Genomic DNA, 24,327 nt, shown 5'->3' on the forward strand with positions numbered 1-24,327 from the left:
GTATTGAACCCTCAAAGACATTAAAACCTGAACCAATAAGTAAGGAAGAACTTAAAATTTTGTCTAACAAACACATTTTCTACTACTACTACTATAAGGGTTCAGCTCCTATATTTTTTGAATTTTCTTTTCCTTCTTCTTTTCCTCCTCCTCCTCCTACTACTACTAAGTACTACTACAGTACAACAAACTTCGGTTTTTTACTAGTCTCATGGGGGATGATGTGATATAGACCATCCATTGTATTGCAAACTTCGAATTACCACCTGCACATTGTTATTTCTCATGTCAGGATTGATTATGACAATTTCCTCTGAATAATAGCTTTTTGTATCTTGATTTTTTAACAATTAAATAGGTTAGGAAAGTAGTGTATTTGCAATGTATCATGAAAAAATTGCCATATGGGTAAAGGATGAGACTGTTATGGCATGTGTATGTCTTTTAGACCTCCATAGCTTGAAGTGTTAGAGGCCATGTTTATGGGAAATGTAATACCTTTATTGAACAATCCATTTATGAACCCGCACCATATCTGGTGAAGCTTTGCAAACTCTAGCCACTCTGATGCTTCTTTTGAGCTCTACTTCTCAATCCAGCCTAAATTGTTGAGCTTCCAGGTGTGGCCTAAACAATGTGTGACCCTTGGTGTGCATGTTACACTCACATGCAATGCCTGGGAGGGGGCTGCTTAATGCAGTCTTTGATCTTATCCAATCACTCTTTAGTCCTCTACATCAGTAAAAGAGGGAAAAAAGCTGTCTTGCTTAGGTAGGACACGGTTGTACCACACCCTTTTACAAGTATGATGGGAAATGATAATGGGCTGGGCCAGGGCTTTGCACCTATGATAAGGAGCATAGCCATGGTTGTACTTTCGAGCCTACAACCTTAAATATCCATAGACCAGACCAGGATAGAAATAAATGTGAATTTCATTAATGGAGAAAAAGTAATCAGTGAGTAAAATAAGAATACAGCCAGATAAACCTTCTTGTCTCTCCCCACCCCTTGTTTAGCTAGAGTGTTAGCCAAGGAATTAGCACTTCTTTTAGCCGATTGTTGTCGCCTCACTTCCATGTCTTGTGTCAGCCATCTGGAATTCTTTCTTTCATTATTGTAACTCCACAACTTAGCCTCCTCACTCTGTAGCCAACCTGCAACAAACTTGGGTTAGTTTTCCTACTATTCAAATTCCTTGTTGTACTCCCTTGACTTGAGCATTGCCATAACTTCAGCCCTTAAAGAGTCCCCTGCACCAAGTAGGCCTGAATACAAGGCAAACTATTTTTCCCTCATTATCTCTAAGCATCCCTCTAATTCTTAAAATTCCTGAGTTTTCCAAGCTGCTTCCGTCAAAATTGAGCTTAATGAACCCTCTTTCTGGTGGAGACCATTGAGGATTTATGACAGTCATTTATAGATGAATCAACCACTTCCTTCCAATTTCTAAGGATGCCATCCATTGATACATTTGAGAAGGTTTCTAAAGACTTCAGCCAATGAGCCACTCTAATCATGGTATTTTCAATTATAGCTTCTTGACTTTTATCCTTTCCCAAGAAAATTCTTGAGTTCATTATTCAGCTTATTTCATCCCTTGTACATCTCCACATGAGCCTTCCCCTTTTCTTTGGCCAAGAAAAAGTAGTGGGAGAAAATAGACTTTGTACATCAACCGGGGGATTCTATGTACACCCAAATAAAGAGGAAAACTATTTCCAACTGTATACAATGAATGGATAGGAGATTAGTAAGTGATAGGAAGTCTCGGCATTGGCTTTACACATGACAGACCAGCGAGGGGATGAGCACCACTTAGGTCTATTCCTTTGGGGGATGAGCACAACTTCCCAACAAAAAGCTCCAACCCTTTGGGGGTTAGGCTTGCACCAAACCTCCCTGATAGGAAAATGTTGCAGAGAACTAGAAGAGGGTTGAGTTAATGTCTTAAAAAAGGGAGCACAAGAAAAGGAGCCAGAAGGAGAAAGAGAACCCAAATTTGGCCACCAGGTTTAGAGAGATCAAGGTAGACCTCTTCAAGGATTTGAAGTAAAGCAAGTATGCTATTTAGTTCAGAATCCCTTATGCCTCTCCTAAAGTCCAAATCTCAGTCAAACCCATTTCTTGAGTTAGAAGGAGCAAGGAATTTGGAAATAGGTTCATTTTTGAAGTAAGAAAGCACAAATAAGGAAGGAAATTAGTCCTTAAGAGGGGAGATCCCCAATTAAACATGTTTCCAAAATTTAATATGGTCCCTAATACCAGGATTGTACTTGACAAAAGGAAGGATTGATGGTAAAATAACATTGCCTTCCAGCTAGAAGCTCCAGTTACCCTAGCCAATTATTCCAATATCCCGTCCATTATTCAAAAGCCCATGAATGCTCACCACCACCTTTGCTCATAGCTTGTCCCTATCTCAAGGCAATCTTCACATCCACTTCTCCAACAAAGCCAAATTCTTTTTGTGAATATTCCTTATTCACAACTAGAGAGTGGGTCCTAAGTGCAGCTCTTTCAAAAGGTGCACGCCTAGGTTTGAAAAAAATGCCAAGTTATGAGCATAGGGACAAGCTATGAGCAAAGGCAGCTCGTAGGTTTAATATATTATATCTCCCTTTCACCGAAGCTCCGAGAACCCCCTATTTGGTGATGTTGTTCATTCATTCATCCTACTAAAATATCTTCTTTAAAAGCAATTAAAATTATAAAATCATTATTTTTTTGTGTGAGAACTAAGAATTTAGGACCCTAACATGGACTTGTTTGAGCTTGCCTCGAGGGGCGTGTAATGCAATTGAGGAAAAAAGAGATTGTGGGTTTTACATGCTTGAAAATGTTTTATATGTTTGATTTTATTTTTAAATTCACATTTGAATATGCTTTACATGTTATGTTTATGTATTTAAATTTAAGGTAATAGGTTTTTTAAAACATTTATTTTAAAATTTAAAGTAATATTTTTTATTAATATTATGTTTAATATTTTTTTGCATTTTTTATTTTTTTTGACATTTTTTTATTTTTTAGCATTTTTTTGTGCCTTGCTTCAAAAAGGCACGCGCCTCGCGCCTTGAGTGCAAATTGACCCCTGTGCCTTTTTTGTGCCTTGCACTTTTAAACATTGTTTCTAACCTAGCTCAAGTCATCTCCTTTATAGAACAAAATTGTAGGTAATTGGCATTCTACCTCTACTACTCTCTACTCTCTCACTAAATATCTCGAGTTTGCCCTTGATATTAACTTGCTAAGAACATCTTTTATGAGGGTAAACTGAAAGGGAGGGAGGAGGTCACCTTGTCTAATCCCTCGAATAGCAAGGAAGAAATCCACCATAGTTCTAGGTTGGAAATGATTGCCCCTAATGGTTAGCTTTCACTTGTAAAGTTTTTTTAGTAAATGTATCTAAATTCTAAAAATCAAGGAATTCATCTGAAATGTGCTAGTCCCATTAGTCTCAAGTATTGAACTGGCCTTCCTTAGATCTACCCATCATTTACATATATAGATAATTTCTTTTTGCTTTTCTCTATTGATCATTTGTAGCGGGTTTAGTGTCTTAAAAGTGAAAGGTGCAAAAAAAAGGCAGGGGCTATTTTGCACCTGAGGTGCAAGGTGAGGCATGCGCCTTTTGGAAGCAAGGTGCAAAAATGCAAAAGAAATTAAAAAAAGAAAGACAAGATAAAACAAAAAAACAAAAAAAAACAAAAAAAAGTAAAAAAATGCCAAAAAATTAAAAAATGCAAATCATTAAAATATTAAACACATTATTAATTAAACATGATATATAAATTAAAATTTAAAATAAATGCTTAAAAACCTATTATATCAAATTAAAATACATAAACATAACATGTAAAACATATTTAAAATAAAAATTTAAAAATAAAATTAAGCATAAATATAAAACATATTCAACCTTGTAAACTCTTAATCTCTTTTTTTTTCCCAATTGCATTACTTCAAATAGTTAATGTGATGTTAAACATTATGCATTCTTGATTCTACAAGCCGTCCATATACCAAGCCCCTCAAGGCAAGCCCAAACAAGTCCATATTAGGGTCTTAAATTCATAATCCCTATAAAAAGAATGCCTTTATAACTTTAAGTGTCTTTTAAAAATATTCTTTATTAGGATGAATGAATGAGCAACATTAGCAAATAGGGACTTGTTTGGGCTTGCTCGAGGGGCTTGGTCGGGGGTTTAGGGGCTCTACCCTGGCCTAGCTGCTAAACACACACACATACACAAAAAAAAAATACAAAAAAAAACAGAAAAAATACACAGATTTTCAGAAGGTACATGCCTGGGCTGAAGTGCAAGGTACACCAGACGTGTGCCTTTTGAAAATACTCCACTTGGAACCTAGGTGAGGCACATACCCTAAAATGTGCCTTAACTGTGCGCCTAGGCATGCATGCCTTTTAATAGGTGGATTGGGTAATAGGTACCTATTGGGTCTATTTATATAGACAAGAATGGGATGGGTCATAGTGGGTATGGGTTTGGTCACATCCATTAGGTTACATGTAGAGGGGTGTTAAATGGGTGGGTTGTAACTCAATCCACACTCACCCAATCAAGGTTCAAAGTATCAATACTCTCAATACACAATTTTTTGCCTATCAAGAGTTTCAGTTGAATAAAATCATAATGATTTTTTGACAATTTGACAGAAGACCTGTCCAATCATATATTTAAATTCTTTAAACCCAAATTCCTAGATACCTTATATTAAGTGTATCAAAGACCTAAAGATACTATATGTTATGCCCGCTTTGGGGCGTATTGTGTCAAATATCAATACTTTGAACCTTGCACCCAATTGCCATCCCTACTTACACAGATGCAATAGGATTATGACCTTCTTGCAGTGGACTCAAGTCATTGCCTAGGCCATTGTATAAGGTGTTTCTTTATACCCCATTGCCTAGGTAAACCCAAGACAACCACCTAATCATGACTAGGTGACACCCAACAGAGCTATTACATGTGTTCATTTATGCTTACCACGTTACCTTTTCTTTTTTTTTTTTTTTAAATTGTGTTGCTATTCTTGTAAAGCTAAAATGCAATAAGTTAAATGTACTTTATGTTCTATATGTGTGTGAAGGGGGTGTAGGAAGAACAGAACACTTAGAGACAAGGGGACTAGGATTTCAAAGAAAAAAGGACTGGAGACCAAAAGAGAGAAGTGATCTTAAAGAGGACCATGCATCATCTACAATATATTATATATAAAAATTTGTCACTTCATTACATGTGTTAGTCATCTGTTTTTTGCATAAATATGAGATTCTGGGTTAATGCCCAAATTTATTTAGTTCCTTGGTTTTCTGTCTAGGTATCACGTAAGCCAGACCTTGCTTAGGCAGCACAATGGTTATTCTTTTCATTGATGGAAGCAACTCAGTCCAATGGTTGTTTGACTGCCTTCTACCCAATTCAATGAGGCTATAGTTACCATGTTTTCTCAACATACTTGGCTTTATTTTAGTTGCTATATTGTAACTTGCAATTGCTGCACATTGCAATTGTTCTAATGGGTTCTAACAACCAATGATAAAATCATGGTGAAGTAATTGTTTGCAAGGCCAAAATAAGCATAATTTTGCAATTGAGTTCTTTGGGTATTCAATTACTCTTTTCTTGCTTCAATCAGAAGCTTTTTGCAGCATTCTGATGGACAAATTTCCATTTTTGCAGGCTAGTGTAATTCGCAAAACTACAGTATTAGATGTCATGAGAAGACTTCTGCAGGCAAGAAACCTACTAATTTGGATGTCCCCGTTATTTCCATGACTTGTTAAATAAAGAGTAAATAATTTCCAGGTCAATGGACAGGTTTCTTACTTCGTATGTTTTGCAGACTAAGAATATCATGGTTTCCTCTTATGCACGAACAAAAGAAGCAAGTAAAGCAAAGTACATATCAATATTAAATATCATTCAAGGAGAGGTGGACCCTACTCAGGTAATATTCTGTTGACATCCATCGTTTTAAGGTCTACATATAAAATTCCTTTTACAAAGAGTTATTATCTTGCAAAACCAAATTGTCTTTTATTTATAAGATGGCCAGTATTTGGATTTGTCATCCTAAATGCATTTTTCTCCTTCACTTCTTTTTCTTCTTTTCTCCTCTTGAATAGTTTTCAAACTAAACCTAGGACTGCTACAACTTTATTTCAGGTTTATCTCTTTGTATTTTCCTCCATAAACTCCTATAGAATGAATTCCAATCAAAATCAAACTATCAAAGAACTTCTATAAAAGAGCATTTTAAATCCATTTATGATAGTCCCAGTAGAGTGAGAGAGACTCTAGTTGACTTTTGAGTGGCTTGTTGGAGAAAGGGATTTGTTGGAACCCCTGGAGAGGCCTTTTGAGGTTTAGGAAATAAAGGGGGCAATTTTCTCTGTGGAAAGATCAAAAGCCCCGGGCCTAGATGGTTTCACTATGGCTTTTTATCAAGATTGTTGGGGTATTTTAGGTGATGATTTGGTGGATGTCTTCTTGGAGTTCTTTGAAAGAGGGAAAATAAATGCGAGTGCAAATGCTACTTTTATAGCCTTGGTTCCAAAGAGGGTTCCGGCAATTCATCCCAAGGACTTTAGACCGATTAACTTGATTGGGACTTTGTATAAGATCATATCTAAAGTTCTTGCCCTAAGGTTTAAGAAAGTCCTACCCTTCTTAATCTTTCCGAATCAAGGGGCTTTTGTGCAAGGGAGACAAATTATCAATCAGATCTTAATAGCCAATGAATGTGTGGATTACAAAAAAAGAAAAGGAGAGAGGGGGTCTGATCTGTAAGCTTAACCTAGAAAAGGCTTACGATTTGGTGGACTGGGAGCTTTTGCTTGAAGTGTTGAGGAACAAGGGTTTTGGAGAGAGGTGGTGTAATTGGATAAAGGATTGTATCACCTCTTGTCATTTTTTAGTCCTAGTAAATGGAGTAGCTAGGGACTTCTTCCCTGCTAAGAAAGGCCTTAGACAAGAAGACCCATTGTCACCTTTCCTCTTCACCTTAGTAGTGGATGTCTTAAGTGTCTTGATTTCCAAGGCTGATTCAAGGAACCTAATCAAAGGTTGGAGAGTTGGGAGGCAACAAGTGGTGGTCACTCACCTATAGTTTGCAGATCATATCATTCTTTTTTGTGAAGGGGAAGCAGAGGAGATGGATAATTTGAGATCAATAGTGACACACTTTGAGAGAGTCTCTAGTCTAAAAGTCAATTGGAATAAGAGTTGTGTAGAGGGAGTAAATTTACAAGAAGACAAGGTGCAATTGGTGGCTAGGTCTTTGGGCTGCAAGGTTAGTGGTTGGCCTATGCTGTATTTAGGTTTGCCCCTGGGGGGAAATCTTAGAACTGAAAGTTTTTGGTACCCAGTTTTAGAAAGGTTTACTAGGAAGCTAGCAGGGTGGAAGAGAAATTATATCTCACTAGGGGTAGAATCACTTTAATCAAGTCCACTTTGACCAACTTTCTGATGTATTTTTTGTCTACCTTCAAGTTACCTATCAAAGTTGCCACTAAGATAGAGAAGATCATGAGAGATTTTCTGTGGGAACCAAGAGACTCGGAAAAGGACCATCTAGTGAAGTGGGAAGTAGTTTCTAGGAAAAAGGACTCTGGGGTCTAGGCATTGGCAACATTAGATTAAGAAATATGGCATTGTTAGGAAAGTGGTTGTGGAGGTTTCCCCTAGAGCAGCACAGTTTGTGGCACTTGGTGGTGGAAAGTATTCACGGAATGGAAGCTAATGGATGGGATGTTGGTGTCAACCCTAGGGCTACTCACTTCTCCCCTTGGAAAGCCATTGCTAGAGTCTTTCCTTCCTTTTGCCCTTTCATCAGATTCGATCTGTGTTTAGGTAATAAAATTCTATTTTGGGGGGATCTTTGGTTTGGGAACACCCCCCTTAAGGATAGATTACCGGTAATGTGTTCTCTTTCCCTAAATAAATTCAAAGTCATTTTCTCTTTCTGTGTATCTGAGGGGACCTGAGACTTGGGTTTGAGGATTAAGGGATTCAGAATTGGCTTATGCAGATGAATTGTTCTCTATGTTGAATTCAATTTTCCTAGACCATTCTTGCCTAGACAGTAGAATTTGGACAGAATCCTCTTCAGGGGTTTTCTCTTGCTCTTCTTTTTTCAATGCCCTAATTCAGCCTTCTATTGTGCCCACCTCGTTTCCTGCTAAAGAAGTGTGGTGTACACCTGTTCCACCAAAAGTTAGGGCTTTTTGCTGGGAAGTGGCTTGTCTAAAGATCAACACTACGGATGTACTTCAAAGAAAAAGGCCAGATTGGTGCCTTTACCCACATGTTTGTTGCCTTTGCTTAAGAAATAGTGAGGACGGTGACCGTAGTTTTCAAGGCACCAAGGCGACGCTAGGCGACAAGGGGGCGCCTTGTTGCCTAGTCGCCTAGGCATTGCCTTATGTAAAACATTAGATTCTAGAATAGTTCCCTAGGTACCATAACCATATTTCCTTAATAATTATTAATAATTTTCATAAGAAAACTATTAAGTTCATGTTTAAGTATAGAAAATCAACATATTCATGAGAAAATAAAGAAGAAAAAAAAGAAAATTGAAAAAAACATAGGGTCTGAACCCTTATTTTTGTTATAGGAAAAGAAGAAAAGAAAAAGTAGAAGGTATGGAAGATATGGAAGAAAAAGAAGAAGAAGAATCTATGTTTTTGAAGTTCTACCTTATTGGTTCAGGTTTTGAATTCTTTGAGGGTTCAATATAGCATTTAACAATGTTTGTGTTGATTAAACCTAACAAATAAGAAAATAATAAAAAGAAATTAGTATATAAGCACACAAAATGAATATTTTAGTTTAATAATGTCTATTTTATAGTTGTAATCTCAAAAAATACATAATAAAAAAGTATTTTATAATCGGAAGTACAAAACTGCTTGGTGATTAGGCGAGGCGAGCCTCCAAAGGCGCCTTGTTGCCTAGGTGCCTGCCTAGGCGTCACCTTGACAACTATGATGGTGACTCGTCTTTTGATTTCTTATCCTTTTGCTTATTATTTGTGGGATTGGTTCTCTTCTCTTTTTAGTTGCAGATGGAATCTGCCCTCGTGTGTGCTGAATCTCTTTGACTCTAGCTTCTTCTGGCAACCAAAGAAAAGAGGCAGGGTAATGTGGAGAATAACAAGAGCAGCCGTCCTTTGGACAATTTGAGAAGAGAGAAATAATAGGATTTTCCAAGGACAAGAAAAATCCACAGAAGCACTTGTTGAAGTCATTACCATCAAGATTCTTCATTTGTTGAAAGTGCAGCAACTTTTCAAGGACTTCTCAGCTGGCTTAGTTAGAAATTAGAGCTCTATAACTGTATCCTCTCCCTTTTCCCCTGTAATTCAAGAGGTTTGGTCACCACCATTTCAGTTCAGGGTGAAATTAAATTTTGATGGAAGCTCCTTAGGTAATCCAGGCCCGTCGGGAGTTGGGGGTGTCTTCAGAAATGAGGAAGGAAGAGTTTTGGCCCTTTACTCGGGCCCGATTGGGGTGGGAGATTCTTTGAGGGCAGAATCTATGGCCTTACTTCATGGATTGAAATTGGCGAAACAATGGGGTATGCAGCACTTAGAAGTGGAAGGAGACTCCAAGCTGGTAATAGGGTGGGTGCAATCTAGAAACTTGGGAGTATGGTCACTTAGACAGCCTCTAAGAGAGATTATTAGCTTAGCAAGGGAACTAGGGGTGCAATTTAATTGGGTAAGAAAGTCAGCAAATGGAATGGCTGACACGTTAGCTAAGCAAGGATTTATTAGGGAGAGTTTGTTTTGGGCTTGTTTGTAAGAATTTTGTTCTGATTTTCCGCCCATCCTTTGGGTGGTGATAACTGTACTTTCTTTTCAATGTCATTAATGAAAGTTGCACTTTTCTTATTAAAAAAAAAGAACTATAAAATTAATTTGAAACTCTCTCTCAGCAACATGCTTTAGAATGACCCATTGTCTTCCAAAAGAGCTTGATAAATGGATCCAGACCTTGGTAGCATACTCCCAGTGTAGGAGATGGAAAGCTAATTCTGCTTTTGCCCTACAACAGATACAAACATTCTCTGTAATGTCCTCTTGAGATCACCTGATCAATTCTAGAGGATCTTATCTGGGTAAGCTATCTACATAAAGGGTGCCTTAGAAGCTGAGAAATCCATGAAACTTCAGCTTCCATTCTAAAACTTTATCAGCCCCAAATCTCCAGCCCTTCAAGAATCTTATTAAGTAACCCAACAACCAAGATAAAAGAAGAGGGGATTGCTTGACCCTGAAACCCCCTCCCACCCCACACATGCACACAATCACACAGTGAAGAAAACATTATGGAGTTTCATTTAATAGATACATGTGCTGTCATGCCTTAACTTCCATTCTCAATATTTATGTTTACCCCATTTTCCATTTGTCTATTTTAAGAAGCCTCCACATGGCCATAGGCATTCTCCGAGCCAATTTTGCACCATGACTTTGATCTCCTCCATTTGATAGATAATGCATGCACATACAGCTAAAAACTATCTATGCCTCTTGAAGATGATCAAGACTGCTATCAGTCTTGGACACTAAGGAATTTCAGGTTCGAACAGAAGAGAAAGTGAAGAAGAAAGAGGAGAAAGATTAGTGAGAGAGCAATAGAACACAGGTTTGAAAGGAAGGACAGATTCTGAATGATCTGCCGCCGCCACTTCAATTTAATATTTATATGTTATGCTAGTTACATGAAAGGACATATTTGCCCTTGGTGTTTACATCATAACACTTAACAATATAAAAAACTGAAAAGTAAATAACAGAACTAGAATAACAGAATAACATAACAGATAGACTAGGTATATTCTACCCTACGGACAGAGTGGCCCCACAGCTGTGGGGCCCACATCAGTTTCTCTACACTCCCCCTCAAGTTGGGAGTAAATGTTTATCATTCCCAACTTGGATAGATCCGCTTCTAGCTTCTTTCTTGATACAGCTTTAGTGAGGATATCTGCTAGTTGCATACTGGATGTGATGTAAGGGAGGCATATTTCTTGAGATGAGACCCTCTCTCGTACAAAATGTCGGTCAACTTCAATGTGTTTGGTTCTATCATGCTGCACTGGATTATGTGTTATATTAATGGCTGCTTGATTATCACAATATAGCATCAGAGGCTTCTCATACTCAATACCCAACTCCTCAAGTAGAGATCTTAGCCATAGGATTTCAGCCACTCCGTTGGCCATGGACCTGTATTTTGCTTCAGCACTAGACCGGGAGACAACACTTTGTTTCTTACTTCTCCAGGAGACAATGTTTCCTCCCACAAGGGCATATTATCCTGAGGTAGACCGTCTGTCATCAACACTCCCAGCCCAATCGGCATCTGTATAGACCTCCACCTTCATGTGGTTATTGTTCTTGAACAGTATACCCCTACCCGGGCATCTCTTCAAGTAGGCTAAAATTCTTTCTGCCGCAAGAAGATGTGTGGTTCTAGGAGAATGCATGTACTGGCTGACAACACTAACAGCATAAGTAATATCCGGCCGAGTGAGGTAGAGATATAGGAGCTTTCCTACCAACCGCTGGAACATAACTTTGTCTTCAAGCAGGTCCCCACTCTCTGCACTAATTCTGTGGTTCTGTTCAATGGGTGTATCTACAGGTTTGACACCCAGCTTTCCAGTTTCAGCCAACAGATCTAAAACATATTTCCTCTGAGAGACAAAGATCCCCTGTTTAGATCTAGCAACCTCAACGCCCAAAAACATACCGTAGTGTACCCAGATCTTTCACCTCAAACTCTTGATGAAGGAGCTGTTTGAGGGACTCAATCTCATGGTTGTCATTTCCTGTCACCACAATATCATCAACATATACTGCAAGTAGTGTTAGTGAAGACTCCACCCTCTTGATGAACAGTGTATGATCTGACTGGGCTTGTACATAACCGAACTTTCCAAGAGCTAGTCTGAATCTGTCGAACCAAGCTCTAGGTGACTGCTTCAAACCATACAATGCCTTATTGAGCCGGCAGACCTTCTTACCTATCTCTATATCATAGTATCCAGGAGGCAACTACATGTAAACCTCTTCCTGCAAGTCCCCATTCAGGAAGGCATTTTTAACATCCATTTGGTACAAAGGCCAAGTGTGGTTTGCTGCAAGAGATAATAAAACCCGAATGGTGGTCATCTTGGCTACCAGGGCAAATGTCTCCAAGTAATCTATACCATAAGTCTGAGTGAACCCTTTTGCAACTAGCCGAGCTTTGTACCTCTCAATGGAACCATCCGCATTGTGCTTCACAGTAAATACCCATTTGCATCCAACTGGTTTCTTTCCTTTGGGCAAGTCAACTAGCTCCCAGGTATTATTTTTCAACAGGGCATCCATTTCAACTTGCATTGCACTTCTCCACTCCGGGACTGATAGGGCCTCTTGTACTGTTCTTGGAATAGGGACATTGGAAATGGAACTTAGGTAGGACCTGTAGGTAGGAGATAGGCGATCATAGGATAAAAAATAGGAAATACAGTGGGTTGTAGATGTGGTACAATGTCGTTTCCCTTTACGGACTGCAATCGGAAGATCAAGGTCAGGAGGTGAAATGGCAACAATAGAAGAAGTCTCTGTGGGTCCTAGGACAGTAATGTCTGGACCTGGAGCCGTAGATGAGATTGGAGCTGGCCTGGACTGCTGATGATCGGGATCAACCTGCCTGCACCGCCTGTGATAGACCCTCAACTCCTGATCCCTCTGACCACCCTCACCATTGCAGCTCCCCCTCAACTCCTGATCCCTCTGGCCACCCTCACCATTGCAGCTCCCATCACCCAATGGAATAGGTAAAGGAACTACCCCACTCTCACTGCTCTCCCCCTGAAGACAAGGACTTAAACCCCTACTCTCACTGCTCTCCCCCTGAGGAGAAACCCGAGGATAATAGGGTGTCTCCTCAAAGAAAGTGACATCCATGGAGATGAACTTCCTCCCTGTGACAGGATCATAGCAGCAATACCCCTTTTGAGTTTGTGCATAACCAAGGAAAATGCATTTGGAGGCCTTGGGTTCAAACTTGGAGTGATGGGGTCCGAGAAGCTGAACAAAGCAGGTACAACCGAATGTTTTAAGGGGAATAGAAAACAACTCCTCATGTGGGTATAGAAGGGAAAAAGGAGATCACAAATCAAGAACCCGGGAAGGAATCCGATTAATAAGATATACCGCCGTGAGGATAGCATCACCCCAGAAGCGAATAGGGACATTGGAGGTAAACATAAGACTTCTAGCCACCTCCAAGATGTGCCTATTCTTCCTTTCTGCAACCCCATTCTGCTGAGGTGTATGAGGGCAAGAGCTCTGATGGATAACCCCATGAGTAAGAAGGTAAGATGCCAATGACTTGGCAAAGTATTCCTTTGCATTATCAGATCTAAGAACTTTAATCTTGACATCAAACTGGGTTAGGATCATTTGGTGAAAGTTTTGGGTTAGGGCGGGAACCTCATCTCGTGAACGCATAAGATAAACCCAAGAAAACCGGGTATGGTCATCAACAAATAACAAAAAATATTTGTACCCATCCATAGAAGGAATGTGATATGGCCCCCAAACATCCGTATGCACAAGATCAAAAGGACGATTACTCCTTTTATTACTCAATGAATAAGAGTTTCTACAATGTTTAGCAAATTCACAGCTTTCACATTGCAACTGGGACAAGTCAACAGACTCAAACAAAGTAGGAAACAAACTCTTTAAGGACCGAAAAGACAGATGACCCAATCGGTTATGCCAAAGCATAACCGAACTCACACTCTGGGAAACAAGTGACCTCTTACCCACTGACTCTTCCCGACGAGAGCTCTCCCCGAGCAGATAGATCCCATTCGTCTCACGGCCAGTCCCAATCACCTTCTTCGTCTCCAGGTCCTGAAAAACACACCGGTCAGGGAAGAAAGTTACTGAGCAGTTCATGTGTTTGGTAATACTACTGACTGAAAGGAGGTTAGTATCAATCTTAGGAACATGTAAGACAGAAGACAAGGAGATCGTATCTGATAACTTAATGTCCCCCTTCCCAGAAATAGGAACCAGGGAGCCATCAGCAATAGATACTTTATCCCTACCAGATGACAAATGGTAAGAGGTATACAGTGAAGGCAAGCTAGTCATGTGGTCGGATGCACCTGAATCTATTACCCAACAAGGTTCAGTAGTACCTGGAGCTGAGGCATGGTAGGCTGAAGCTAGAGTACCTGAATTTACGGTTGTAATCTGACCACCCATCTCAGAAACACTGCCATAACTGATGCCTCCAAAGCTGCCTTCTGCCTGATTTTTAAACTCCATCTCGGTCAAGTCTTAAAACAGCACTTGGACTACCAATATCACAATCAAAAACAGTATAGGCCTGATCTGTATTCACAGTGTATGTGCACAAAACTGGGATAACTCTGATCTGAAATCAACTAACAAACACAACAGTGGCTGTCCGTAGAGCTCTAACCCCTTTAAGAGAGTTCGAAAACCCCAAAAAACTCTGAAAAACAGCTTAGAAGGAGGTCTGATTTGCCTTTGCAGAATTAGGGTTTTAATCAGTCCTTAAAGTGATCAATTCAGTTGCACAATCTAATCAGTACTGTATAGATAGACTTGCAGTAGGGGTAATATGAAACCCTAGAATCTGATCAATGCTAACAATAAACTTGAGGACAGCTCTAGATAGATCACAAGATTCAATCCAGCACTAGGGCTTGCCGCAAGATCACTTTCAAACTCTAGTGCAGAAAGAAACAAGGCTGAGACAGTTCGGTGTAAAACAGTAGGGTTTTAATCACAGCAGAACAGTAGGGTTTGCTGTAAAACCCTAGTGAATCGAAGTGTAAAACAGTAGGGTTTTAATCACAGCAGAACAGTAGGGTTTGCTGTAAAACCCTAGTGAATTGAAAAGATGAAAACCTAGAGCGGTTCAGCCTTCCTCTCCAAATAGGTCCAACCTATCTTTTATTAGAAAAGTAGATGACTTACAAGAAAAGAATTGTTCGCTGCCTTCTAGGGTTACCCGAACCCTAGTCTTCTCTGATCCTTCCTGACCACCAATACTCTGCAACCATAACAAAACTTCCAACAACTTCTAGCACTTCTGGCGATCTCCAAGAATCAGTCTGCGAACTCCACCTTTTCAGCTTCTAATCCTAGGAGATTCTCATGTGGTCGGCTGGCATTAGACTCACATAAGAAACCCTAACCTGGCTCTGATACCATGAAGATGATCAAGACTGCTATCAGTCTTGGACACTAAGGAATTTCAGGTTCGAACAGAAGAGAAAGTGAAGAAGAAAGAGGAGAAAGATTAGTGAGAGAGCAGTAGAACACAGGTTTGAAAGGAAGGACAGATTCTGAATGATCTGCCGCCGCCACTTCAATTTAATATTTATATGTTATGCTAGTTACATGAAAGGACATATTTTCCCTTGGTGTTTACATCATAACACTTAACAATATAAAAAACTGAAAAGTAAATAACAGAACTAGAATAACAGAATAACATAACAGATAGACTAGGTATATTCTACCCTACGGACAGAGTGGCCCCACATCTGTGGGGCCCACATCAGTTTCTCTACACCTCTTATTGGAGAAGTCCAGCCACCAAGTCCACCTCTTCTTAAAGCTGACAAGTTAAATGCTTGATACAGGACAATTGGACCTAACAAATTTACTTGTTCTTCCTTAGCTACTGTTTTAGGTATTAAGTAGATGAAAGTTGCATTATTTATTTTCTCAACCTGTCTCTTTGACATAATTGGTGAATACTTTTGTCAAGTCCCTTTTCACCACATGCTGGGACACCTTATAAAATGTCAAAGACACATGAAGTTTAAAGTTTCTCTGAAGCAACACACTTTTTTTTTCACCTAGAGCTCTCATAGATCTATATCTATATCTATATCTATAGATATTAATATAGATATTCCTTTCTGCTTTGTATCATCTTTTATTCCTTTCTGTTTTGTACCATCTTTTATTCTCTTACTTACCATCTACTAATCTTGCCCTCGGAATTACATATCCATATAAGAACTCTGTTTTTTGTCAAAAAAAACTTGATCCATATATCTTTAGATATGAATATTTTTTTTTATTATATTACATTACACATACACTTCTATTTTATCCATGTGCCTTGTCTGACACATTGCATATTTGTCTAGGCAGTATCTTGCAAATATCAGCCTAGGGTTGAATATCCTTACAGACATCAACTAAGGTGTGTTGAAGTTGAAAATTTACTTGTGGGTGGCTTGCCTACATCTAGATTCAGACAGCTGACTAGTATCAATAGTCAGCTTTTAGAAGCACCTTTTATCTTTATCTAGAAGGATTTCCACTTTCTTCCATTGATAAATCATTCAAATGACAAAGCTTAGATGGCTTGACTGTATTTTTTGTCATTGATCATTTGGATCTGCACATCTAGTCAATTCAATTTATTAAAAATTGCTTAAATTTTCTTATGCATGATGTTAATGTATGTGTTCTTTGGATCAGGTTCATGAAAGTTTACAAAGAATACGTGAAAGAAAGCTTGTTAATTTTATTGAGTGGGGTCCTGCAAGTATTCAGGTATTTCTTCCATTGGGAAAAAGTATATACAATGCTGTGCAAATTAGTTACCCTCTTTTGAAGAACTTCCTCTGCTTGGCCTCAGGCCTTGTGCCAAGCCCTCATTAGAAATTTAACAAATACTTTAACCAGGCCAGTCCAAGTTGCATTCCCTTTGAAAATTACCATTTTAGTTATCTGTTGCTTATATTGTAACTTTCCTTGTTGCAGGTTGCATTGTCCAGAAAGTCCCCATATATTCAAACTGCTCATAGGGTAAGGTCATACTTGTATTATTTCTGTTCTGTTTCCTCTTTATTCCAACATCAGTAATTTTTTCCTATCTTCCTCCAAAACTGGGAATCATGTTTTCATTTCCATTCCATCCTACAATTTCATTTACTTGTGCACCAATCCTTTATTTATTTTGAGGGGTGGGGTTGTTTTTTATTGTGTTTATAAAAAATGCTTTAGTACTTATATGAGAGTAAAAGTTTTACTAATACCTATCCCCTTCTTTGTCGGATTATTATACCTTTTATCAGGTTAGTGGTCTTATGCTAGCAAGCCACACTAGTATAAGGCACCTCTTCAGCAAGTGTTTGACCCAGTATGAGAAATTGAGAAAGAAACAAGCCTTCCTTGACAACTATCGGAAGCTCCCCATGTTTGCAGTAAGTTAAATGCTACCAAGTGCATGTCATATTTAAGCTTTAATCTTGAGGGATATTTTTTCATAGTGTTTAATTCAGTTTCTTTTTAATTTATATCTGATATGTTTGCACAATTGATTAAAACAATACCAGGTGTTGCAACAGAACATAAATTATTATATCTTTGTTAAAAGCATAGTTTTAAATGTTATTCTACTTCAAGAGGTTCGTTCAGTGCATCTCCTACAGTCACATTTATATAAAAATAAACATTTCCACTTATAGATATATAATCATACAAAACCAGTTGGGTTAAGTAGGGAGTAGGGAGCTTCCCTGTACAACCAGCTTATTTCTGCCATGTAGAGGGATGATGTGGCTAATCTAAACCAGCCACCAGTTAGGTGACCTGGTCCTGGATTTGTCGTGTATTCAATCTCACATTCTATGTCAGTTCTATAACCTACCTTGTATTAGCAAGAGGTAAAGGACTTATTGTTGACATGTGGCAAAGGTTTTGGGGCTGAAATTTGCCCCATGAACAGAAGCTGACAAGAGGAGCATGTGGGGCCTATTTGGACTCCTGAACAACTTTGCCACGTGGAAGATTCCTTCATTGTCTAGAGAATTTCACCGAAAGACTTGAGTAGGAAACCCTCTCGGAATTATAATCATTTCAATGTAGTTTTCACATTTGATTCTGCAAATAACAAGGTGCATCGTGTATTATGGTTCCATTCCATAAAAGAAACGTAATTGTTCTTTAATTTGATTTTATCCCATCATATATGGACAGGATAACGATCTTTCTGAATTTGACGAATCTCGAGAAATAATAGAGAGCTTGGTTGATGAGTACAAAGCTTGTGAATCACCAGATTATATCAAATGGGGAGTGGAGGTGTGCTCTTATCGGTCCATGGCTTTCCGTCCTTCATCAATTTCCTATTATACTTTGCTGATAAATTGCATTCTATGCAGGACCCGGACGGGGTTTTAACTGGAGAAGGCAATGCAACAGGAAAATTGGATCCTAAACTAGAAGTGTAGCCTATTCAAGGGAACCAATGGAGCAAAATTGAATTTATTTTATGAAGAGTTCTCCACAAGTATAGTCCGATCCAATTAGTGGATGTGATTAACGTGCTTGTCATGGTTGAAATCCAGTGTGAAAATGGCATAGCTCTGGGGCTACAACATTGGTTTTGCCTTTGGAGGTATTTTGCATGTGATCATGCTCACTTGCTGCATGTTTACGACTATTTAATTTCTCCTACAGGTTTGTATAGCTCAACCAGGAACCAGCAGTAAGAGGCTGGTTTCCGGCAGTTTGGACTTTGGAGTATTATCACGCATGGACTTCAAAGTTCAAACACGAGGGAATCGACATTCCCAAAAAGTCATAGCCAGGATTTTTTACCAACAAATGAATGGAAGATACTTCGTGTTAAATATAAATTATTTTACCATGACAATTAATAAAATAAAATAAGTTGCTTTTAGTCTGTTACTATAAAAATAATAAAATTTCATTACGATTGAGAAAAAAAGCCAGGTTAGATAAATTAGTTTTTGGGAAATTCCCAATTAGTACCCTGCAAGGTTCAAAGTATGTATCAGCCCGTATTGGCCAATATGTATCATTCTGGGACCCCTTTGATTCGCCCCTATAGTGGGTGTATCGGGGTCTGACCGGTTCAGGGGGTGGAGCCCTAAACTAGCCCCCCTGAACCGGTTTCAGAAAAAAAAAATAGTATTGATTTGCTCGATACGCCCCTACCGGCGAATCGGGCGTATCGATATTTTGAACCTTGGTACCCTGTACTTTGGACCTAATTCTATTTTGGTCCTTGAACTTTAAAACGTGACAACCCAGTACCTGAACTTTCAAAACGTGCCAATCTAGTACCAGCTGTTGTTAAGTGGCATTTGAAAAGATATAAATGCCCTTCGAGTGTCATCTAATTTTCTTTATTAGCCATCTAAATGTTGACAAAAAATGAACAGTCACAAATCCTTGCCTCTTATTCAAGAGAATTGGGTTTACATCTCAGTGGACATTTTGGTGACTCTAACTTTCTTTAATAGAAAAGGCAATGATTTAGGACTGTTCATTTTTTATCAACGTTTGGATGGTTGATAAAGAAAATTAGATGACATTCAAAGAGCATTTGTGTCTTCTCAAATGCCACTTAACGGCTGGTTAATGATAAATACTAGATTAACAGGTTTATGAGGTAGTAAACTTAATTAGATGCAAAGATTTATGATGCAGAAAAAATATAGTATGGAAAGAGTTTTGGCCAATCAAAACCCATTCATAAATTTTGATAAATAACACCTAATTGTCTACCAGGTTTTTTATTCCAATTGATTGATTAGAAGTCTTTCAGATATCATATCTTTCCCATATCATAGTCGAACCCGTCAAACCTATTATTACCTTATATTTGATTGTGGTGGATTATTTTTCTAATCTAGCATTTGACATACGTATCTGGTTTAATCAAAATTTTGATTTTGACTGAGGAAAAACAAATCGTAGTTGAGCCAACCTGCGCCTTCGGACAAGTCCACTTCAACCTAGAATCACAGCCTTTGGATGTATTTTGAGCCCCACCTTAACGTTATTTCATCTAATTCAAGGTGGAGCCACATCAATACATCAAGGGCTGTGATTCACGGCTTTAGCCGAAGGCTAAGCCAACAGACGTATATTTTTCTTGTGAAGAGAACATGTGGATAGCATAGGATGTCCAACATGGACAGCCAATGTTTTTTCATTCAAAATTCAAAGAAAATTCTCTAGGAATTTCACATGTTCAGGAACTTTTTTGGTCTTTCCCTCAACATTCTGTTTCTCCCATTTCCTATCAAACCAAACATATCCAAAGGGCCACGTTTACCAGCTTCAATTCTTGATGTGAATATAAACTGATTGGCCTGGATTGACACAGCCCAAATAATATGCACCAAATGAAGGTTCAAAATATCGATATGTCCAATACACCAGTATAGGCATATCAGGCGAATCGATACATTTTTTTTTTAAAATCAGTTTAGGAGAATCGGTTTAGAGCTCCTCCACCCCTTGAACCGGTCAGACCCCTGATACATCCACTGTAGGAGTGTATCAGAGAGGTCCTAGAACAATACGACTTATTGACCGATACATGTCGATACTTTAAACTTTACACCAAACCTTGATCCAGAAGGTCTAATCTCTAGTGCCAGTATCACCTTAAATTTAATTTTCTTTAATGGGGTTTGGGAGGTGAACTGTGAAAGATAGGCATAAGGATGCATCGGATGCGCCTTTGTTCAGTCCAACTGTACAACAGCAACTCTGGTTAAGATCTTTTCTTCTTGAGCTAATACTTCCACTCCTTTGGGGACGATCTCCTTTTTCTTGGATTTACCATCCTCGTAGACCCAACAAAATTACACCACAGATCTTTTTTCTTTTTAGATGGATAAGATCTCGCTTAATTTATTCCATGTATAATTAATGAAACCAGAAATTGCTTCAGTGAGTTGTTCCTGTCAACAATGGATCCCATGACTGTGACACTGACACCAACTTACATTCAGATACAAAGGATTCGGCACCACATAGGATTATTCCAGCTCTTAATCTTCACAATCACAGCTAGACTCAGTTTTAATGTTTTCTAATCCCATCTCAACCATCATGATTTCCCAATTGAAAAACAATTTCAAAAGTTTACGGGAGTGATAAGGAAAACCTCTTCAGAAGACACATTGAATGGCGCCATGAAGCCCATCACATATTTTCTGGTCTATCTACTTCAGCTTTATTTATTTATTTATTTTGAAAGGTAAATGAATTGCTCACAAGTGGGTGCAACTTGCGAGTACCAGAAAATTGTTGGTTTGCAAATTGCAAATTGAAGCCTCAACTCTCAAGATTATTATCCAAGTGGGTGTCATATGTCCCAAAGAAATTTATACTTAAAAGCAATTTCAAGCAGACACAACGAAATCATAATCGAAAAGGCAAGTGTTATAGAAAAAAGCAAATATTCTAAGGTTTAACTTCATAATAGATTACTTGTTTAATACAAAAAAAAGGGATTTTGGACTGCACTCCCTATCAGAAATCTTTCCTAGTCTATTAGTAACCCCCCACCCCCTATAAATTACATCTTACCCGTAAATTTGGCATATCCACGGGCAAGATTCAATTCACCCCTAGGTGGAGCTAGGATTTCAATCCTAGGGGTGGACTGAATCATAAAACCCCCAAAAAAAAAGTTTGTGATTCATGGAACTATTCAAACTCCCCCACTATTTTGATAGCAAAAAAAGGGTAGAATTAAATAATGTGGTATCATTTGCCGTGAAATCAAATGAACAAAAAAAAACAGTTTCAAACAAATGAGTAATGAACCGGAAATTACAGTCTTGCTGATAGAACCACCAAATTTTGGTAGAAAAAAGTTTTTGCGTTTAAGGCTGCATTTGGTTTGGAAAGGAAAATGAATGGTTTTCTTCCAAAAACGATATTCAATAGAAAAATGAATCATTTTCCTAATTTTTATGGTCTTTCACTTCTTGAAAAATAGACATGATGAGTATTGAAAAGTATAATATAATGCAATAGGACTCAACCTCTAATTGAAAAATAACTTCTGGAAAATTAAAAGGAATATCTTTTGTGTCACCATAAAATAGCATTTTTATAATAACTTAATGAGACTACACAAGCAAGCCAGTTGAACAATTGACAATTTTTACCCACTAGTAAGTGGGTATGTGTTTTGTATGTGTTAATTTTTTGTAATGATAATAATAGTAAATAAGGTTTTCAAAATTTTCTAAATCTTTTAATATTCGTATGACAATAAGAATTAGGGGTAATCATTTTAGCCTGGCCCGCACAAGCCCGGCACAGAAACTTTGGGCTTGGGCCTGGGTCTTGTGTTCAGGCCCGGCTCGAGCCTATATCAGGCCCGCAAATTTTTAGGGCCGGGCTTGGGCTTAATACTTTAAGCCTGGCCCGGCCCGCATATATTTAAATTTAAACATTTTGTATATAATGTATACATATGTATACATGTTATTTTACATTATATTATATATTTTATATATAAATATTATAGCATGTATAATTTATATTATATGTAATATTTTATATTATATAATGTATAAAACAAGTTTATATGCATGTTATGTCATTTAATATATAGATATGTAATGTTTTATATAAAAGTGACATTGGCCCGAAATCATGCCCAAGCCCGTATAGACCTGAGCTAGGGCTTGTGTTTCACGCCTGAAACCCCGGGCCTGAGCCTAAGCTATATCCCTTATCATAAGTGTAAAGCCCGGCCTGGCCTGGCCCATGATGAATATACGATATTAGAGATGTGACCAAATGTTTTTATAATTTTTTGTGTATTTTATACTTTGTGTGTTTTCATCTTTTTTAATTGTTATTACTATTTAATTAGGGCATTGAAAATACTTAATGAGAGGGAATTGAATGAGGAGAAATGTATTAGTTCAAGTTACATTTTGTGCCCTCACAATTAGAGGGATCAAATTCAAAATTAGGGATATTCTAGTCAAGAATTGGAGTTAATGAATGTTAATGGGAGTTAATACCTTAAATACAAAACAAAATGAGAGGGATTTGAATGAGGAGAAAAGTAATTATTCAAATTACATTTCTATCTTTATAATTAGAGGGGCCAAAGTCAAAATTGGGATATTTTAGGTGATGTCTGGCATCGATGATGATTCCTCCTCGCCAATTATCCAAACAAATTTCTGGAATTGGTGATTTCTAAAAAAATCACCAAAAATTGTTATTTGATACCATCTATGCCATGTAAGCTGATTTTTAAGAAATCAGCTTTTAGTTTGTTTGATACTGATTCTCAAGGGCCAATTATTTCCGTATTAGAATTATTATTCAATGTCATGTTGGATGCCATGTCATCCTCAAAAAATTGGAATCAACTAGAAAGCAAGAAATTACCAAAAAAAAATAAGGTAATCCTTGAAAAGGGCTGATTTCAAGAATCAATTTTTAGTTGATTTCTTGAAAATCATCAAAATCGACCAACCAAACAGAAATTTCAATGCCGATTCCTCTAACGTTGATGTTGCTCCGACATAGCAGTGATTTTTAAGAAATCATCATTGATGCCAAACATCACCTTAATCAAACAAAAGTTCCACACGCATTCACACTTTATTAGTAGTATAGATAAATTTCATTATTTAGAAGGGGCAATTTTTTGTAATAATGTTTTTGCAATTTTCCCCTTATGTGGAGAAATTACTTATCTACTTGGGAGATGGATAACATCCATGAGAAAATCAATTTACCATAGGACCCATACGTACCAATATGTGAACATGGATAAATTGGTCAACTTTTTCATTGACCATCTTACCCTCCCTCTATTTACCGAAAAACAAATGAGGCCTAAGTTTGTTTTGGAACAAGGAGTCTCTTCAATAATTAGAGGGTGAAGCACAAGTAGTAGAGATGCAAATGGATCAAATCAAATTCGGATAGGGATATATCCAAAACCGGTCAAATAATATAAATACCATATCCGATCCAATCTGATGATTTGGTAAATCTTATAAAGATCAATTTGAATTTGAATCTACTAAGGATGTCAGATATCCATATTTGATTCAATCCGGTTTGATTACCCATAGGTCAATCAGATAGGAGTGATCCAAAGTCGATCCAATTTTTAACCGGATCCTATTGTTCAATCCAATCTGATTGAAAATCTAATAGGAGGATATCCAAATCTGATAAAATAGGATCAAATTCAAATTTAAATCAGATCATGATATAATCCATTTGCAACCCTAACAAGTAGTGATTAAGGCTCTGTTGAAGATTGCCTAATTACTTACAGCAAAATCTACATGGCAAGAATCATTCATTGTTTAGTTGAATTATCGTACTAATGTGGTTACAGACAGAATAAATAAATTTGGTTTTAGTCGTGACATATCGGAATTCATAGTCCACTTGTCATGTATTATGTCT

The 24,327-nt window shown here is 37.8% G+C and overlaps 1 protein-coding gene across 2 annotated transcripts in view; it reads left to right on the forward strand.

Moving 5' to 3' along the window:
* LOC104600309 (tubulin gamma-1 chain-like) overlaps positions 1–18,787 on the forward strand; it is a 30,223-nt gene extending 11,436 nt beyond the window's left edge. The window contains exons 5-12 of one of the 2 annotated variants that reach the window (XR_016080731.1): positions 5,712–5,765; positions 5,875–5,979; positions 16,242–16,297; positions 16,579–16,653; positions 16,864–16,908; positions 17,178–17,306; positions 18,082–18,186; positions 18,267–18,787. Coding sequence is in view for 1 of the 2 variants with exons in the window: in XM_010263185.3 (XP_010261487.1) it covers positions 5,712–5,765; positions 5,875–5,979; positions 16,579–16,653; positions 16,864–16,908; positions 17,178–17,306; positions 18,082–18,186; positions 18,267–18,335 (582 nt within the window). In the remaining variant the exon portion in view is untranslated. The remainder of the gene's footprint in view (positions 1–5,711; positions 5,766–5,874; positions 5,980–16,241; positions 16,298–16,578; positions 16,654–16,863; positions 16,909–17,177; positions 17,307–18,081; positions 18,187–18,266) is intronic. The other variant, XM_010263185.3, reaches the window with a different exon arrangement.
* The last annotated feature ends 5,540 nt before the right edge of the window (positions 18,788–24,327 follow it).

The sequence above is a fragment of the Nelumbo nucifera genome, chromosome 1 (assembly GCF_055504915.1).
Source record: "Nelumbo nucifera cultivar China Antique chromosome 1, China Antique-T2T, whole genome shotgun sequence".
NCBI classification, from domain to species: domain Eukaryota; kingdom Viridiplantae; phylum Streptophyta; class Magnoliopsida; order Proteales; family Nelumbonaceae; genus Nelumbo; species Nelumbo nucifera.